This window comes from Ananas comosus, linkage group 1, assembly GCF_001540865.1.
Source record: "Ananas comosus cultivar F153 linkage group 1, ASM154086v1, whole genome shotgun sequence".
NCBI lineage: Eukaryota > Viridiplantae > Streptophyta > Magnoliopsida > Poales > Bromeliaceae > Ananas > Ananas comosus.
Window position 1 is genome coordinate 36818 of NC_033621.1, and position 14808 is coordinate 51625.

Genomic DNA, 14808 nt, shown 5'->3' on the forward strand with positions numbered 1-14808 from the left:
GAAAGTTATACTCTTTAAACGAAAATTGCACTGTTTCTCCTCTTGTTGTACTATTTCTCCTCTTGTTACACTATTTTTTATCTTAAACTGCACCCTTTAAGAGATATTTATACTGTACTGTTTTTTCTCTTGTTGCACTATTTCTCCTCTTGTTATACTGTTTTTATCTTAAACTGCACCATTTAAGAGGAGAAATAGTATAACAAGAGGAGAAATAGTGCAACAAGAGAAAAAACAGTGCAACAAGAGGAGAAACAATATAAATATCTCTTAAATGAGTGTAGTTTAAGATAAAAAAAATAGTGTAACAAGAGGAGAAATGGTATAACAAGAGGAGAAATAGTGCAACTTTCGTTTAAAGAATGCAATTTTTATCTTAGTGGGTGCAGTTTACATCTGAAAGAGTGCAATAAGAGGAGAAACAGTGTAAATATCTCTCAAAGAGTATAATTTTCGTTTAAAGAGTGTAATTTTTATCTTAAAGCTGCATTTTACATCTTAAGTAGTGCAACTTATAATTTTTTTTGCAATTAACGATGTAATTTCATCTTCATCCTTCTTTTTTTATACTTTTTTATCTTTATTTTTTTTTTCTTACTTCTTTTATAATTTTTTTTGGTCACCTCTCTCCACGGCCCCGGCGACGATGCCGCTAAGAACCCCCCGCTCCGAGGTTGCAGCGCCGCAATGACCTCCACGGTGTCGGTGCAGGCGTCGGCGCTGGCGAAGATGTATCGTCGTCGGAGGCGGCAAAAGAGGAGGGAGAGGGAGAGGACGAGAAGGGCGGAGAATGGCAAGAGAAGCATCGTCGTCGGAGACAGTGGAGGTGAGTTGAAGAGGAAAAAAAAAAGAGTCGCGACGCGGCCTCGGCAGGGTTGGAGGCGAGGAAGGTGCAGGGGTGTGCAGGTGAGGGTAAGGATGCGCCGGCATATTGTCGGCGTCAGCGAAGATGCGTCGTCGTCGGAGGCGGCAGAAAAAGAAGGAGAGAGAGGACTACAAGGACGGGGAAGGGCGAGAGAGACGTCGTCATCGTCGGAAACGGTGAAGGAGAGTCGGAGAGGAAAAAAAAAAAGTCGCGGCGCGGTCTGGGCAGGGTCGGAGACGAGGAAGGTGCGGAGGTGTGCGGGCGAGGCCGCTTTCTGGGAAGAGAATGAAAAAAGAACGAGAGAAAAAAAGAGAAGAGAGAAAAAGGTATAAGGGTATTTTGGTCAGTTTGCTGAAAAAGCGGACTGAATCTGCAAAAACGAAAAAGGTGGTCCGATTTTACAAAAGTCCCAAATAAGTGTATTTTTTATACAAATTGGCCAAAAANGAAGTTCGAGACACATCGAACAAATCAATTAGAAAATTTAGGCCGAAAAGCCCATCTAAAAAAGGCCCAACTGTTTCTACCGACCGGATTAAACCGAACTGAAATAAATTTCACCCCTACCTCCTACTGTCCTACACCAACTAGTCAACTACCTCCCACCGTCCCACGGTCGACGGTCCCCATCTCCTCCACCTACACCTTCCGTAGCAACGCTCCTTTCTCTCTCTCCGACGTGCCGGCCTATCATTATTAATTATCATTATTGTTCCAGAGCCCTGGTGTATGGAGAGACCGGATTATAGAATAGAAAATTGATCGCCGCCATAAAATTAGGACGAGGAGGAGAGGAGAGGAGAGAGGCGGAGAGTGTTTGGTCGTTGGGGAACTGCCTTCTAGCTAGGGTAGGTAGAGTGGGGGAGGCAGCTGGCCTAGCAAGAGGAGCAGCAGGAGCAGGAAAGAAGGCAGGCACTTGGCAGGGGACATGGCGGTGCGGGCAGCTGGTCTGCTGGCAGCGTTGGTTGTGGGTTTGGCCGCGGTGTACTGCGCGATGGACCCCCTACGGCTGAGCGCCGTAGCCGACTTCCCGGGCTTCGAGAGCCATCCCGTAGAGCTTCCCCCTTGGTCGGAGCTGCCGGCCGCCAGGGACGCCGAGGATCGGCTGCGGAGAGCGGAGATCCGCTTCCTGAACCAGGTGCAGGGCCCCGAGAGCATCGCCTTCGACCCGCTTGGCCGCGGCCCTTACACCGGCGTCGCCGACGGACGCGTCCTCTTCTGGGACGGCGCCCGCTGGTCCGACTTCGCATACACCTCCCCCAACAGGTAGGAATTCCTCCTCCTACCGGTACCTGTTTTCTAATTGATTCATCAAGTTCGTTAATTCATTAATACCCACCGATGGTAACTCACGAAGAAGAAGCACGAAGCGCCTACTGTATAATTATTATTTTTTAAATATATGTATTATTTCTAGCATGACTGATCACCTCACCCCGTCGTCTCTTAATTAATCGTGTATATATGTTATCAATATTGTATAGAACGGAGGAGCTGTGCGGCCCAAAGCCATCCCCTTTGAGTTATTTGAAAAATGAGCATATCTGCGGGCGGCCACTGGGTCTACGGTTCGACAAGAAGACTGGTGATTTATACATTGCTGATGCCTACTTCGGGTTGCTGAAGGTCGGTCCACAAGGTGGCCTGGCTACACAGCTGACCACACAGGCAGAAGGGGTCCCTTTGAACTTCACTAATGACTTGGATTTAGATGAGGAAGGGAACATCTATTTTACGGATAGTAGCACCAATTACCAGAGAAGGTAAATCCCATTAATCCTTACAATCACATCCTAGCTTTTGTGCTCCCTAAATCTCTTTCCATGCTCTTCAATATCAATGTTTCCGAGGATTTCCAGTTTGTCTGCATTTTTTTTTTTTTTCTCCCATGAGAAAGAAAGCTGCTTTGGTTCATCCTCCGGGCTGCCACATCAATCTAACTTGAATATACGAGTACCTTCGATGGCTTTTACAGTTGTTAAGAACTTGAAATTGCATTTTCTTTTCCGGGCATACTCACTAATCAAGGTCATTGCATAGATTTCACACAAAAGATTGTCCATATTATTGCCTTTTGCCTTTTTCCAAACTAAATCTTCAATACCTTTAATTGATCACAGAAGCTTTTCTACGATATCTTGTTTGCATGCTGGTGTTAATACTTTCTTTTTTGTATTTTCTATCTACTTTTCAATTATTATCAAAAGCATATGAGGAACAACTATTAAAGCCTTACTTATGGCTAAGTTTATCGAGCCTATTGGCAGTTTGCCATATCAAGATCACATTAGGTGGATGGCCATGTTTTTTCTTCTGCATAGGAGCTTCACTTTTGATTCTCCTCCTTTTAAGTAGTAGGCCAAACTGTCTTTACAGGCCTTCTTTCAATGAGTTGTTCTATTGATATTTGTAGAACTAACAAATTTCATGCGCATCCATGAATTTGTTTATATATACACACACAAACACACGCACACGCACGGAACGAGTTAGTTGTCTACACAACATATATGTATATTCTTGTTATGTTTCGAGATGAAATGTTCATTCGACAGTTGGGTATAATTTTAGAGAACTTAGAATGCTCTGGGAGATAAACTTATATGTTTTAGCGCCCAATTGACAATACATCATATCATTTATAGGGCTGTATCCTTTACCTGCAACTTTTGATGTGATCCTATTTTTGTTAGAAATTTGAAGGAGAATCGTGTAAGTTATAAAATCCGTAACAAATTGTTCCCATCTTCTTCATCTAAAGTCATACAGATTACACATACGCAAGTATGATTCAGTCTTCCTATAATTGAATAACAGTACAGTTTAATTTGGAAATGTTTCTGTGTTCTAGTGTTAGCTGCCTACTTTATGTAGAAATTCTTTTCTTTTTTTTTTTAAGGCAACGATGCCAAATGAGGCCTCAACTTATGACTTATGAGGACACTCGGGAAATCAGTGGGCAGGCTTATTCGGTTGTATCCCTTTATGCGATTATTAAATTTTGCAGGAATTTCTTGCAACTAGTTTTCTCTGGGGAACCTTCGGGAAGGCTTTTGAAATACAGTCAAATTACAAAAGAAACAACAGTCCTTCTCCGGGGCCTTCAGTTTCCTAATGGTGTATCCATGAGCAAAGATGGGTCATTCTTTTTGTTTTGTGAAGGATCTCGTGGCAGGTTGGTTGGCATAAATCTCAACCTTTATTAGTTAAACCAATGCATGGCTCCGTGTTACTTCTGGATAAACATGTATGTATATATGTAGGTTGAGCCGATACTGGTTGAAGGGAGAAAAGGCAGGAACATGGGAGGTTTTCGCTACCCTACCTGGGTTTCCAGATAATGTGAGAACTAACGAGAAGGGTGAATTCTGGGTGGCAGTCCACTGCCGTCATTCGGTGTATGCACATGTTCTGAGTCGCTACACCCAGTTGAGAAAGTTCCTGCTTAAGCTCCCTATCCCAGTCAAGTATCACTACTTGATGCAGATAGGAGGCAAACTTCGTGGAGTGATTATCAAGTACGGCCCAGAGGGGGAGTTGCTTGAAATTCTGGAAGACCGGCAGGGGAAGGTTGTTAGGGCAGTTAGCGAAGTCGAAGAGAAGGATGGGAAGCTTTGGATAGGATCAGTGCTCATGCCATTTATTGCCGTTTATTGATCATAATTTATATTTCTCATGATCATATATACCTGCTTGTGCTAGTTTAAAGGGGACAAGCATGCTGGCATGCGGAATACTAATTTGTATGATGATCTACGGCGAGACTTCATGATTCAACTTCCGGATGCGATTAATCTCTTGATCAGGGGTTAGGCATTTTGCGGAATTTGTGTCAAGGAAATAAATAGCAGGTTGTTGGAGTGAATCTCATGGAAATAGGAGATGTTTCAAACAATGACTGCAGCATATTTCTTCTTTATAATTATCTCATTCCGCGGAGGAAAATGTTACCTGTACGCTTCCCTATAGGTAGAAATTTTATACCCCGTGCACCCTAGAATTTACAAAATTTTCTGGGTGTTTAGTATTAAAAAAAAAAAACTCATCAGACAAGTAGAAAATAACAATTCTTGAATGAGCGGGATGTAAGATGTATACCTCTAGATTAGGAGCGTACAATGTATACCTAGATTAGGAGTGTACAGTTAGCATTACTTTTTGAGCATATTCGATCTATGATTTTATTCAAGTTGAAAAACTACACTAAAATAGATTCCTCATTGTACTGATCTATCATTTGGTTTAGGAACAAGTAGGCATTGGGCATAGGTACAATTTGGGAAATAAGCAAAAACAAAATTAAGTTTGCATTTGGATGAAAACTAATTGTTCTTAATTTGGGTAAAAAAAATATTATTTGAATGGTTAGATTAGTATAGCAGAAATAAGAGTAACTATAATTTACAATAAAAATATTTATATAATTAATTAATATCAAAATATTAATTAATAATAATTTAATAAATTAATAATTTTTGTAGCTATGAATATTGTATAAGATAATGAAAAATTATATTAATTAATTACAAAAAAGTAACATAACTTTTTAGCTAACTAGTAAATTATTTAATTTATAGTTTCAAAAGCAAAATCTCTGATTCACAATTTTACGCTTAGTTTAGTGTTGAGGTGGATCTAACGCTGTTAGATAGAATGGAGTTCAAAAAAAATATATAGAGATATACTTCTGCTTTTTTCGATGGGATCACAAAAAATCACAAAAAATATATCGTAATCGATTAATCGCAATATGCGGAACGCAACGCAATCTTCCCACAATTCCAAACGAAATCTTAATGTCTGCTGCTGAAAAATATTGTTGAGCAAATTTTGAAAGATTATTGTTGAGCAAATTTTGAAAGGTTATGAGTGTCAAAAAAGAAAAAAAGAAAAAAAGAAAAAAGGTTATGAGTGCAAGAAGATAATAGTATAGCTCTCCATCCTTGAACGTCGAGTCCTCGCAGAAAAAACCCTACTAAGCACCTAGTTTCCAGGAATTCATTCTAGAATCGTGCACAAGGAGGTCACAGTTTCACAATGCTGGAATGAAAAGGGATGGAGATGGAGGTACATAGCCAGAAACCTCGATACAACGAACACTAGTGTCAGCCGTCACCAGATGAGATTGCTCAAAAACCTGCTCATTCAGTATAGCCCATCGGACACGTCAGATATAATCAAGTGGAGATGGACGTCCAACCAAACTTTTACTGTTAAATCCCTCTATGAGCTCATCACTGACGATGGTCAGATAGACTCCCTGTACGTTCAGCTTTGGAGGCTAAAAATTCCGGCTAAAAATAAAATATTCATTTGGATTCTCCTTCGCAAAAGATTACTTACAGCGGACAGATTAATCCGTCGAGGGTGCGTTGTGGATCAGTATTGCATTTTTTGTGCGCTATTTCCAGAAACCTGCGACCACCTATTTCGGGAATGTGTCTTCGTCAGATACCTTCTATTCAGTGCCGGAAATTCAGATACAAGCGAATTGGAATCGGGGGATGTTCGCCGGCTATGGACGGAGATAGCTAACATTCACAATGTCGTGTTGAGGACAAAAAGTCTAACCCATTTGGCGGCAATCTGGTGGGTGATATGGACGGAGCGTAATAATACTATCTTAAGCGATGCGTGGCCCAATGCTTTCCGGGCTCTCGAACGTGTTACGGCCTTGATCAAAACTTGGACCGAGATCCTTTGACTATCGACCGTGACTCCCGATTTCTCACTTCCTTCTCAGTACTATTTGTGCTCGATTTCGATATTTACTGCTTTATTTACTTCTTTTAGTTATTTACTTCTTCGTAATTGTATCGTTTCTTGTTTTCGTCCGGATACTCTAGGAGACCTTAGTTGCTTCCAACATGTATGCTTAGTTCATTTTGCTTAATGAATGAAGCAGGTAACTTGCTACCTATTTCTAAAAAAAAAAAAAAAGAAAAAGAGTCCTCGCAGAAAAAGTGCCTAACACGTAAATGAACGGTGGCTGGCAGGCATCAAACAAATATGGTAAACAGGATGAGACCCCGCAGGTTCCTTCCAAGGGGAGAAGGAACACGTCGATCGACAAGCACACAAATGCTGGTATGTATGGAAATAGCAACAGAATAGCGTTGCACAATTGCAAAGGCAGAAAACTGTGAGGTTGAAACCTTTACTCGCTTTCGTTTTCTTTTCTTTTTTTTGTTTTTTAATTTATTTTGTTAATTAATATATCCAAACGCAGTGGGCCCAGCCTCGAGCGCTCGATCCGCTTGCAATCAAATTAATGTGGACGCTCCTTAACTGACCGTACGGCGGGTCCCACGTCCTCCGGCCGGTTTTTCTTTTTTTTTTTTTTTTTTTTTTTTTTTCTCTCGCTTGTTTACAGCCGTGGGGGGAAGGAGGAGGAGGGGGAGGAGAAGACGGATGAGACGGCGACAAGGAGCACGGAGTGAAAATACTAGTACTCCCTTTGGGAAAGGCTCCGCCAGAAGCCAGCACTGTAGAACTGGGCCCACATCTCCTTCTCCAACTGGGATACCTCCTCCGGCGACAGCGATTTGGCCGGCAGGGCGTCTGAGGCGTAGGCGAGGAGGAGGGACCCGGCGGACGCGTGGATGCGAAGATCGCCGACCGCCACCTCGTCGTCGCTAATTGAGCCTTCGACTTTGCCTTCGCCTTCGCCTTCGCCTTCGCCAGTTGAGCCTCTGCCTCTGCCTTTGCCTTTGGGCCCTCCCAGCAGCCTCAGGGCAGCGGCTCCTCCTCTGCTGTGCTTCCTCATCACTCGCCTTTGGCGGCGCAGAGCGCGGATGACGAGCCCGGCGGGAAGTTTGACGAGGGCGAGGACGACGAGGTTGAGGAGGCCGCAGGGACAGCAGCACCAGATGGCCGCACACTCCGCTGCCGTCTCCCCAGCCATCTCCGCTATCCGCCGCCGGCCCAGTGGCTTTGAGGCAGAGGCGGCATCCGGCTGCCGTTGGGCGAGTGCCGTCGGACCACGGAGAAGAAGCTTCCTCTGCGCCATTGCTGTCTTCCCCTGATCGCCGCCCATTATCGACTCTGCACGAGCTCGCATCAATTCTGTTTTTCGGACCACATCATGGCCGGTGCACCCCACCCAGCCTTCTCTTGCTGGTTGCTCTTCCGCGGAAAGAGGAGGAGGCCGACAGCGAGACGAACCAATCAATTAATTACTAGCTAACCCAACGATAAGGATCTCGATCGGAGCCCGGCGCCGCGCGGGGACCCGGGAAGGAGCAGAGGTCAGAGGAAGGCCTCCATCGTAATTAAATTAAGGCTCCCCTCCAACGCCCACCTCAGCCCAGCCTAGCCGATTAGGGACGGGCGCGCGCCTAACTCCCGGCGACCCGAAGGACGAAGGACGAAGGACGACGGACGACGGACGACGGGTTATAAGCAGCCAACCGAAAAGGATGAAAAATCCCTGATTGGCCTAAAATAGTAAAGATACTTACGAGACTCACCCCCTCCTGCGGAGGACGGGATGGATCCCCCTAGGATCGGAGATTGGAGTAGTTGGCGTGTGCTATTATTAGGAGGAGAGTGGATGGATGGGTCTCACCCATCCGGATCGCTCGCGCAATCGCCCCTTCGGCTCCGGGTTCGCCTTATTAGTAGAAACGGACAGCTTGCTTATGGTGATGATGCTGCTGCTGCTATGGCGCCTGCCCTGCCCTGCCCTGCCCTGCCCTGCCGCTGTATAAGAACTACCTACTTTTCTCAACCGGGGGAGGGAGAAACCAAAAACCGCGCGGAGGATGAGACGGACGGAACCGAGCAAACCTACGTACCTTCTGCTCTATCCTAAATATCTGTCGCTGTCAAGCCCCCGACGGCCCCACACGCGCCCCCCAGAATAGAAGAAGAGAAACAGGTAATTAAGAATATTATCAAGGGAGGGAGGGAGGAAGGAAGGAAGGAAGGAAGGAAGGCAAGAGCCGCTGCTGCGGCACTACTACTTGAAGTTCCGTCTTGCAGATGCCGACACTGATGGATGGATAGCGGAAGCCGAGTCAGCACAAACCCCACCCTGCCATGGTGTATGGGTCCTGCGAAGAAGGGATTAGGGAAGCATATGGTGGAGTGAGTCCGTCCCTATGCGACGCCCTCAGGTTGCCGAGCAGTCAGCATATGTATAGAAAAGAGACGCCGGGTTCTCCGGTTTTGTGGACGCTCGGGCCCCTGTCCGACGTGGTTCCCGCTGCGTGTGAAATGTGAATCCTATTGCCAATTAATTAGAGGAGAGAGTAACATCAGGCCTCGTTCGCAGTCGGACGTTGCTGGAATATTATCCGCAATTTGACTGAGCGCGTGAATAATGTGTCGGACGCCACAGACACGTCGGATGACGCGAACGTTCTACTGGCCATACCACCCCCACCCGCCAATATATATATACAAATATATATAGAACTAGGTTAATATGCTATTAATAACACTAAGTCATTGGTGCTATCGTTTTATATAGTAATTAGATATATATCATTTGCATCGATCATCTCTCCTAATCTTAAATTGAAAACCAGCAGTCTACTACATTTGTTGCGTTTTTTATTATTGACAGATCCATAAAAAAAATAAAATTTTAAAAAAGGCACGGCATCTAGACATTCAATCTCGCAAAATTTAGCCGCAACCGTAACTTCATACGTTTCGAGAAACTTCTTAATGCTGGACACCGCCCGAAATTTGTTTTTTTCAGAGAAAAAAAATATTCTAAGAACTTGGACGAACTTCATTTCAAAAAGCAATACTTCAGTAAATTATATAAATCCTGATCATTTATTTTTCTAAATAAGTGATGGAAATATAACAAGACTCTAGAGGTAAAGTACTAATCAATCACCATATTCATATCTAGAGGATATTTTAGTTTTTGCAGAATATTTTGGTCCACAAGACCAGTTTTATACAATTAAAAGTAGTATAAACTTCTCAAATATCTACAACAATAATCGAAATTTAAATTACATCCAAATTATAAATTTAATTTGGAAACAACATATAAAACTTAATTACGAATCAAATTCCATTTTTCTAAATATAAGGCACAAATTTAAAATAAAGCTTTCAATTCAAATTCCAAATTTCAAACTAAATCAGAAATTAAAATTTGGCTTTAAGATTAAAAGTACAATTTAGATTAAAATTTTAAAAGTTTAATTTAGATTTCAAAATTAAATTTTACATTTCAATACCAAATTCAAAAATTAAATTTAAATTTAATATTTTTTTGAGTTGGATACTTAACAAATTGGATATGATATAATTTAGTAAGTAACAAAACTAAATAAGAAATACTAACAAATTCATAGGACACTAACAAATTTGGTATATACTACTAATTCTTTATCAATATTGTCATGTTAACTAATCCAAATCGATAACCTATAAATCTCAACTATATCTTTTCCTAATTAAGAATTATATTTTAATATTTATGGTGTATTGAAACATTCCTCTCACAATATATTTTTCTTAGTGATATTATCACAAGCTACTTTTGTTATCACAAGCAACCATTCCTCTCACAATATATTTTTCCTACTTAATGAATGAAGCGAATAGCTTGCTACATTTTTTTCAAAAAAGGTATTATCACAAGCAACCATAACTTCGTTTTTTTTTTTTTTTTTTAAGAAACTTCTTGATGCTGGTCACCGCCTGAAATTTGTTTATTTCAGAGCAAAAGGAATATTCTAAGAACATCCAAATTAATGAAATCAGTTTGCAATCATTGGCACGAACTAGTACGCTGAGGTTCAACTGAGGAAAGAAATGCTTCAACATTTGGTCATCAATGCTTCAACATTTTAGCCAGTTACATATTCTTCTGGCATTGTCCACATCTTATATTACCATAAAAAGGGACGGAAGCCCTGACGGTGTTTGTTGCATCCATTTGAATCTGACTTCGACAAAAGCAAAAATCTATCAGGTTAGATTAGTATCATCGCCACCCTGACGGCATGTGTAATATCCATTTGAATCAGACTCTGAAACAAGCAGATATATATAAGATCAACTGAAACAAGCAGATGTCTATCAGATTAGATTAATATCATCATTGCGTTCTTGTTAGAACTTGAAAGAGCTTGATGGTTTCCTCCTCCACAAAGGTTCCCAACAAAACAAGATGGAGCCTTCTATTCTCAAGTTAACTGAGAGGATCAACTATGGAAAGCAACGGATAGAAAGATCATTGGAAGCAATGGACTTGAGATCAAATGAAGCAGGTAAGCCAAAGCTCGCACTTTCAGTGTTTCACAAAACAATTCCTTAAAATGCTATTTTGCATTCCATCGTGCCCTATTTGGCAGTAAAATAAAGCAAATTTATACATGGCCCTATCTATCTGACGCAGCAACTGACTGCCACAGAGGTCAAATAGTCAGTCTGAAAGAAATGGAGAAACAGAATACAAGCACCTAATGAAACAAAACGCTACTAATTGATTCTTTTTATCGCTCCGATCTCTCTCCAGATTCTGCCTGAGACCCTGAGCTTCAGCTCCTTTCTGTCACCACCGGAAAAGTAGAGGGCCAGGCTCCTCTGCAGTACAAGCCCATCGTGGCTATCCCGAACTGCTCTGTGGTGGGTACGGATGCTGCGGGGAACACCCTGCCATGTTAGCTTCCTCCCGTTCCCACCAACCTCTAAGCAATAACTGAACTTCCTCGCTTCTGATTCCTCACCAATAAAGCGAACAAAAGCCATATACATTGGTTCACGCCCAAGCAGGAATGCCTCGAAATGTAGACAGAAGTAATAGCCAAAGCAGTTAAATAGCTACGAAGCCACCAGCGAACCACATAAACAGCTTGTTAGACTACTGAGAGAAGGTCCAAGAAACTAATATAAGAAAACTAACGAAGAACTAGCCCTTGATTCTTTCAAAGCTAAAACTTCCACCCTCTAACATTTATGGCGATTATAAATGCAGAGATCAGATTTCGAAAATAGGCACAAGTATAGAAATCAGAGCTTACAGTTAAAGTCCATGCCAGGTTATCAACTGAACAAGGGTCCTGTTTAACATAACGATGGTTGAAGGTACATCCTGCCTGAAGGTCAACCTTGTGGGTCTCCTGAAGATGAGAGAGAAGAGCAGGGATGTCCCCACTGAAGGGACAGTTTGATCCTGGATGTGGACATAAATATGGCTTGAAGATGCACTGTGCTTCATGCTGCAGCTTGTTGTAGTAAGGGAACATTTCACTGCAGCCATAATGATGGTAAGTACAGGGCAAATGAAGAACAACGGCAAACTTCTCCAGTGCCAAGCATCTTATGTTGCCTATTTCCTTTCTGCATATTGGGCATTTATTGTTAACTTTGTTTCTGCAGGAATTACAGAGAGTATGCCCACTCGGACACTGCACAAGAAAAGAAACAAAAGAGTTTTAGACCTTCTCAATATAAAAGCACCTACCATGACACTGGATTGCCACAGAATAACTTCCTGTTTAAAGTACATATGAATGGATATAACTGATGGTTGATAAAATGTGAAGCTGATTTAGTCATGCAAGCAGCTAGCTGAAACGAAGGGAATGACATATCAGCAAATGCATTCTTTTGCTCACTGTGACCTTGCTATAGGAGCAACGCATGTGTAAAGCATTCTTAACGATTAAATCTAAATAAATTAACCTTTAGAGAAACAACTCTGAACAAGGAAGACAGCACTGTGCATGTGCAACAACATGCATGCTTCCAATGAACAGAAGTCGATAAGATTAAGAAGTTTGTGTGCAGGTTCTACTCAAAGTCAGAGTATGAGAACGTTTGAAGATGTGAGGAAACCACTGCATAGAAATTTAACATCGTAACTGTGGCTAACACTTTGATAGATTTTGGTTGTTTCTTATGGTTATTCAAACAACCCATCGAGTCCAACTGGAAGGTTGGATGTGCTTATTAGCAAACTCTTTTTACCAGTTTCAAGATTGAAGCTGAAAACTTGACTTGTTATGGGCAATTTTAAGCCACTTTGGAAAATTCAAGTCAGGACAAACTTATAAATGCGCACATGCAAGGTAAACCAGCTATCAAGGTTATGTATTTCATTTTTTATGTTCATTATTGGCACAACATTGACACAAATAAAACTCATCATTAGAGGAGAACTTGAGTCATTTCAGCATAATGGCATACAGACAGACCTGCTGTATAGGTGGAAACATAGAGTTACTGCACACCAGACACTCCAGTAGTCCATCGATGTCACCGCTTTTAAGCACAATAGGCTTTTTGCCAATTTTAGATTGGGAGCCGGGCTGTTCATTTGAACTGGTAGGTTTGCAGTTAGAATCCTCAGATACCGAAGGTAATTCTTCCATACTTCTAGACTGAGCAGCTGAAGACTATCCTGTATACTAGTGTTTTTTTCCTAGCTTAAGATAAGTCATGTTGCAATATGCATCCATACAAAGTCGTCCTACTCATTTTACTTCATGTATACAAGTGGAGCAGATCAAATAGTAAACCCTATTATCTTGACGTCTGGAATTTGATGCACATCAGTGTCATGTCAAGTTGAACAAAATCTTTATCACACAATATGCCAGCATCTATAACTGATTTACTTTTCCATGCCGTACAAATATACTCGTGTGTACCATGCTAAATCACTTGGCTCTCCAACTTCAGATGCATCTTAAGAACAAAGTCTGCCACAGATAGAGAGTAATTAGTGCCATTCTAGATGAAGAATGCAGCAAATAAAATAAAGAACAAAGTAGACTACGGCTTTATCACTATCATGTATACAACATCAAACACGGGAAACAATGCTCAGCCAGATTTACCTTTGTTAGCTACGAATAATGAAAGGATAAGAACAACAGAAGGGCATGCACTTGACAAATAATCGCAGACTAGCTCGTCAGCCCAAGCGCTACAGCACCGAGTAAACAGTGCAATGCAAGCAATACATCAACAGCCAACAAGATAAGGCAAAAGATGTGGAGTGAGAAAAATGTATGTCTGCAACATTAGGCTGATCCTTCAAGATTCTCAATACATGCTGAAATTGCCAGCAGCAAAAGGATAATCATTTCAAAGTAAGTTAAAAGTAGAATTACGCTAAAGAGAAGCAGTTATCGAATTCATGCATCTTATTCCTCCTCCACAAAAATGAATCTGGACTGCAATATTCTCCCCTCCCCCACCCACCACTCCGCTTGAGGGAATCGGAATCGGAGGGGATTCACCGGGGAATAAATTTAGGACGATAAGGATTCGCAATGCAATCAGAGGAGAGGTTGGTTGGCTGGTTGGTAGCCGAAGCATAGATATGATATTAAAACCGAATATCCATCCCCAATTTCAAACTACAATAATCAATCGAGGTCCATTCATTTATTCAAGCAAAGGGAATCGACTGGGCGGATGAGATCCCATCGGCTGCAGCCAAATAGATATGCATACGTACGCGCACACAAAAACGAAAAAAGGAAATCACAAACATGGCGACAAACTCACGAGAGGTGGTGGAAGAATAATAATGTAGAGAAATGAGCCCTCAAACATGCATGCTCCGCTTAATTGATTGATTTCCCTCTTATTCCAATCTAGACAGATTTGGCAAGAGAGGAGATGAGAGAGAGAGAGAGAGAGAGGAGAGAGAGAGAGAGAGAGAGAGACTCGAAGATGGTGGTGTATGTTGGTACGAAAGGGGAGAAAATAAGAAATGAGAGGTACGGAGAACGGCACGGACTCGAACGGAGGGGGAAGGGAGGGGAACAACCCCAAAATGGTTTTTTATTTTATTTTTTAAACCCGCCTATAACAACAATCCCAAATCTCAACCTCGCCGCATGTACGATTTCCGACCGTACGAGCCTTTAAACGGCTAGAGATTTTTCTGCGCAGTACCAGAAATGCGTCGCGACGGTTTCCAACACTTGAGAAGAGATGATGGACGGACTTGATAG

General features: G+C 42.0%; 3 protein-coding genes across 5 annotated transcripts; 1 reads left to right on the plus strand and 2 right to left on the minus strand.

The window, feature by feature from the left end:
• LOC109717385 (protein STRICTOSIDINE SYNTHASE-LIKE 3-like) lies at window positions 1430-4810 on the plus strand. The gene is made up of 4 exons (XM_020243151.1): window positions 1430-2131; window positions 2350-2628; window positions 3873-4040; window positions 4129-4810. Exons 1-4 carry the CDS (start codon window positions 1794-1796, stop codon window positions 4520-4522), a joined length of 1179 nt encoding a protein of 392 aa, XP_020098740.1. The 5' UTR covers window positions 1430-1793; the 3' UTR covers window positions 4523-4810.
• Window positions 7046-9255, minus strand: LOC109707836. Its single transcript, XM_020229365.1, has one exon. The coding sequence runs from the start codon at window positions 7923-7925 to the stop codon at window positions 7311-7313; it is 615 nt and encodes a 204-aa protein (XP_020084954.1). The 5' UTR covers window positions 7926-9255; the 3' UTR covers window positions 7046-7310.
• LOC109707007 (E3 ubiquitin-protein ligase SINAT2-like) lies at window positions 11088-14728 on the minus strand. Of its 3 annotated transcripts, none has more exons than XM_020228049.1 (4): window positions 14357-14728; window positions 13036-13542; window positions 11860-12246; window positions 11088-11659 (listed from the first exon to the last, which is right to left on the minus strand). In XM_020228049.1, the coding sequence occupies exons 2-4, from the start codon at window positions 13210-13212 to the stop codon at window positions 11318-11320; spliced, it is 906 nt and encodes a 301-aa protein (XP_020083638.1). In that variant the 5' UTR covers window positions 13213-13542; window positions 14357-14728; the 3' UTR covers window positions 11088-11317. The 3 variants fall into 3 exon arrangements, with proteins under 3 accessions (XP_020083638.1, XP_020083629.1, XP_020083647.1); XM_020228040.1 differs by lacking the exon at window positions 14357-14728 and adding an exon at window positions 13957-14328; XM_020228058.1 differs by lacking the exon at window positions 14357-14728 and adding an exon at window positions 13681-13941.

Excerpts from the sequence above, each read along its gene's own strand:
- LOC109717385 (XM_020243151.1), top strand. The coding sequence starts at position 1,794 with ATGGCGGTGCGGGCAGCTGGTCTGCTGGCAGCGTTGGTTGTGGGTTTG. Across the intron at positions 2,132-2,349 it reads GCATACACCTCCCCCAACAG|AACGGAGGAGCTGTGCGGCC; the intron begins GTAGGAATTCCT and ends AATATTGTATAG. Across the intron at positions 2,629-3,872 it reads AGCACCAATTACCAGAGAAG|GAATTTCTTGCAACTAGTTT; the intron begins GTAAATCCCATT and ends TAAATTTTGCAG.
- LOC109707836 (XM_020229365.1), bottom strand. The coding sequence starts at position 7,925 with ATGCGAGCTCGTGCAGAGTCGATAATGGGCGGCGATCAGGGGAAGACA.
- LOC109707007 (XM_020228049.1), bottom strand. The coding sequence starts at position 13,212 with ATGGAAGAATTACCTTCGGTATCTGAGGATTCTAACTGCAAACCTACC. Across the intron at positions 12,247-13,035 it reads TGTTTCCACCTATACAGCAG|TGTCCGAGTGGGCATACTCT; the intron begins GTCTGTCTGTAT and ends TTTCTTGTGCAG. Across the intron at positions 11,660-11,859 it reads ACCTGGCATGGACTTTAACT|CTATTTAACTGCTTTGGCTA; the intron begins GTAAGCTCTGAT and ends GTGGCTTCGTAG.